General features: G+C 39.5%; 1 protein-coding gene across 1 annotated transcript in view; it reads left to right on the forward strand.

Annotated features, from left to right (window-relative positions):
• The window catches only part of NLRP5 (NLR family, pyrin domain containing 5), an 87,997-nt gene that overhangs the window by 24,513 nt on the left and 61,114 nt on the right, over window positions 1–2,370 (forward strand). The window contains 1 exon segment of the mRNA XM_011997035.1: window positions 2,134–2,190. Within this exon segment, the coding sequence (XP_011852425.1) occupies window positions 2,134–2,190 (57 nt within the window).

The raw sequence follows: 2,370 nt of genomic DNA on the forward strand, positions 1-2,370 counted from the left end.
TTTTTTTTTTTTTTTTTTTTTTTTTTTGCCATTATGAGTGATGCAGCTATGGATTCTCACGTGTGTGTTTGTGTAGACATGTTTTCGATTCAGGGAGGTGTATACCTAGGAGTGGAATTGGTGGGTCATATGGCAACTGTGTTTAACTTTTTGAGGAGCTGCCAAACAGTTTTTCTAAAGTGACTGCACCATTTTGCATCCTCACCAACACCTTAATGAAAGCTACAGTAACATTTGCTCCTCTGTTTTTTATTGTAACCATCCTAGTAGGTATGAAATATGCACTGTGGTTTTGATTTGAATCTCCCTAATTATGTTCAGAATCTTTTCATGTGCTAACTGGCCACTTCTGTGTCTTCAGAGAAATGTATATTCAAATCCTTGGTCCATTTTTAACTTTATTATATTGTTGATTTGCAATAATTTACTAAGGTTCTATCCAGATTATATAGAGACATGATTTAAAATATATATTTCCCTGTTCTCTGGATTGTCTTTTCACACTCCTGATGTCCTTTAAAGCATAGCGGGCTTTAATTTTATGAAGATAAATTTATTTCCTTGATTGATTGTGCTTTTGGTGTTATATCTTTAAAAAATTCCTTAACCTGGCTGGGCACGGTGGCTCACGCCTGTAATCCCAGCACTTTGGGAGGCCAAGGCGGTGGATCATGAGGTCAGGATATCCAGACTATCCTGGCCAACATGGTGAAACCCCATCTCTACAAAAAAATAGCTGGGCATGGTGGCACATGCCTGTAGTCCTGCCTACTTGAGAGGCCGAGGCAGGGGAATCCCTTGAACATGGAGGCGGAGATTGCAGTGAGCTGAGATCGCACCATTGTACTCCAGCCTAGTGACGGAGCAACACTCCATCTCAAAAAAAAAAAAAAAAAATTGGGCTTAACCCAAAATCAGAAGGTCAAAATCAGAAGGTTTACACCAATATTTCCTCTTAAGGATTTTGTAGTTACAGCTCTTAAAAACATTTAGGTCTTTAAACATTTTGAGCTAATTTTGTATATGGCATGAAGTAGAGGGCTCAACTTCATTCTTTTGTGTGTAGATAACCAGTTCTCCAGCAATATTTATTGAAAACACTATTCTTTCTCATTGTCTATATTCTTGTCTAAAATCAGAGATGTGTGGGATTACTTTTAAACTTTCAGGTCTATTCCGTTGATCTCTATATCTGACCTTATACCTGAACCACACTGACTTAATTACTGTTGCTTTATAGTTTTGAACTCAAAGTGTGATTCTCCAACTTGACTTCAAGATAGATTGGCTATTCTGGGTCTCTTGAATTTCCATGTGAATTTTAGTATCAATCAGCTTGACAATTTCTGCCAACAAAAAAGGTAGCTGGGATTTTGATAAGATTGCATTATGTCATGTAGATTAATGTTGGGTGTATGATACAGTAACAACATTAAGTCTTCAACCAATGGACACATGGTGGTCTTTCCATTAATTTAGGGTTTTCTTAGTTTTTTTCTGTTATGTTTGTGGCTTTCAGGATACAAGTCTCTCATTTCATTTGTTAAATTTATTCTGAAATTTTTTGTTCTATGCTATTATAAGTGGAGTTCTTTGTTTGTTTGTTTGACAGAGTTTCGCTCTCGTTGCCCAGGCTGGAGTGCAGTGGCGTGATCTCGGCTCATTGCAATCTCTGCCTCCTGGGTTCAAGCAATTCTCCTGCCTCGGCCTTCCAGTAGATGGGATTACAGGCACATGCCACCATACCTGGCTAAATTTTTTTGAATTTTAGTAGAGATGGGGTTTCACCATGTTGGCCAGGCTGGTCTCAAACCCCTGACCTCAAATGATTCACCTGCCTCAGCCTCCCCAAGTGCTGGGATTACAGGCATGAGCCACTGTGCCAGGCCAAGTTGTTCATTTTATTTTGTTTACTGCCAGTGTATAGAAATACTTTTGATTTTGAATAGTCTGATCTTGAATCCAGGACTTATGTTACTGGCACACTCTGCCCTGGCACTGAGCCAGTGATTCTGTCCTCTAAACTGGTCAGAAAATATGGCAAGGCTAAGTTTATCTGGGGTGACCAACATCTCTGATTTGAATAATATACATAGTATGTTTGTGTTTCTTCTTCTCCCTTCTCTTTTGCAGGAATTTCACAAGCTAAGCGACAAGAGAGTGCCACAGCGGCAGAGACAAAAGAACAAGGTGAAGGAAATAGATTTATTCATTTGTTGCCCTCCTGGAAGAAAGCTGGGTGAGAGAAGTCCATGCAGTTCAAATGACGGGGAAATCCACTTTCCCTTTCTTCATTCTCATTTGTCTCTGGTGTGTCCCTTCCCTAGGAGATCTTGGGATCAGCACCATGGACAGAACCTTGCATGTTCT

Source organism: Mandrillus leucophaeus, unplaced genomic scaffold, assembly GCF_000951045.1.
Source record: "Mandrillus leucophaeus isolate KB7577 unplaced genomic scaffold, Mleu.le_1.0 Scaffold53, whole genome shotgun sequence".
NCBI classification, from domain to species: Eukaryota; Metazoa; Chordata; class Mammalia; order Primates; family Cercopithecidae; genus Mandrillus; species Mandrillus leucophaeus.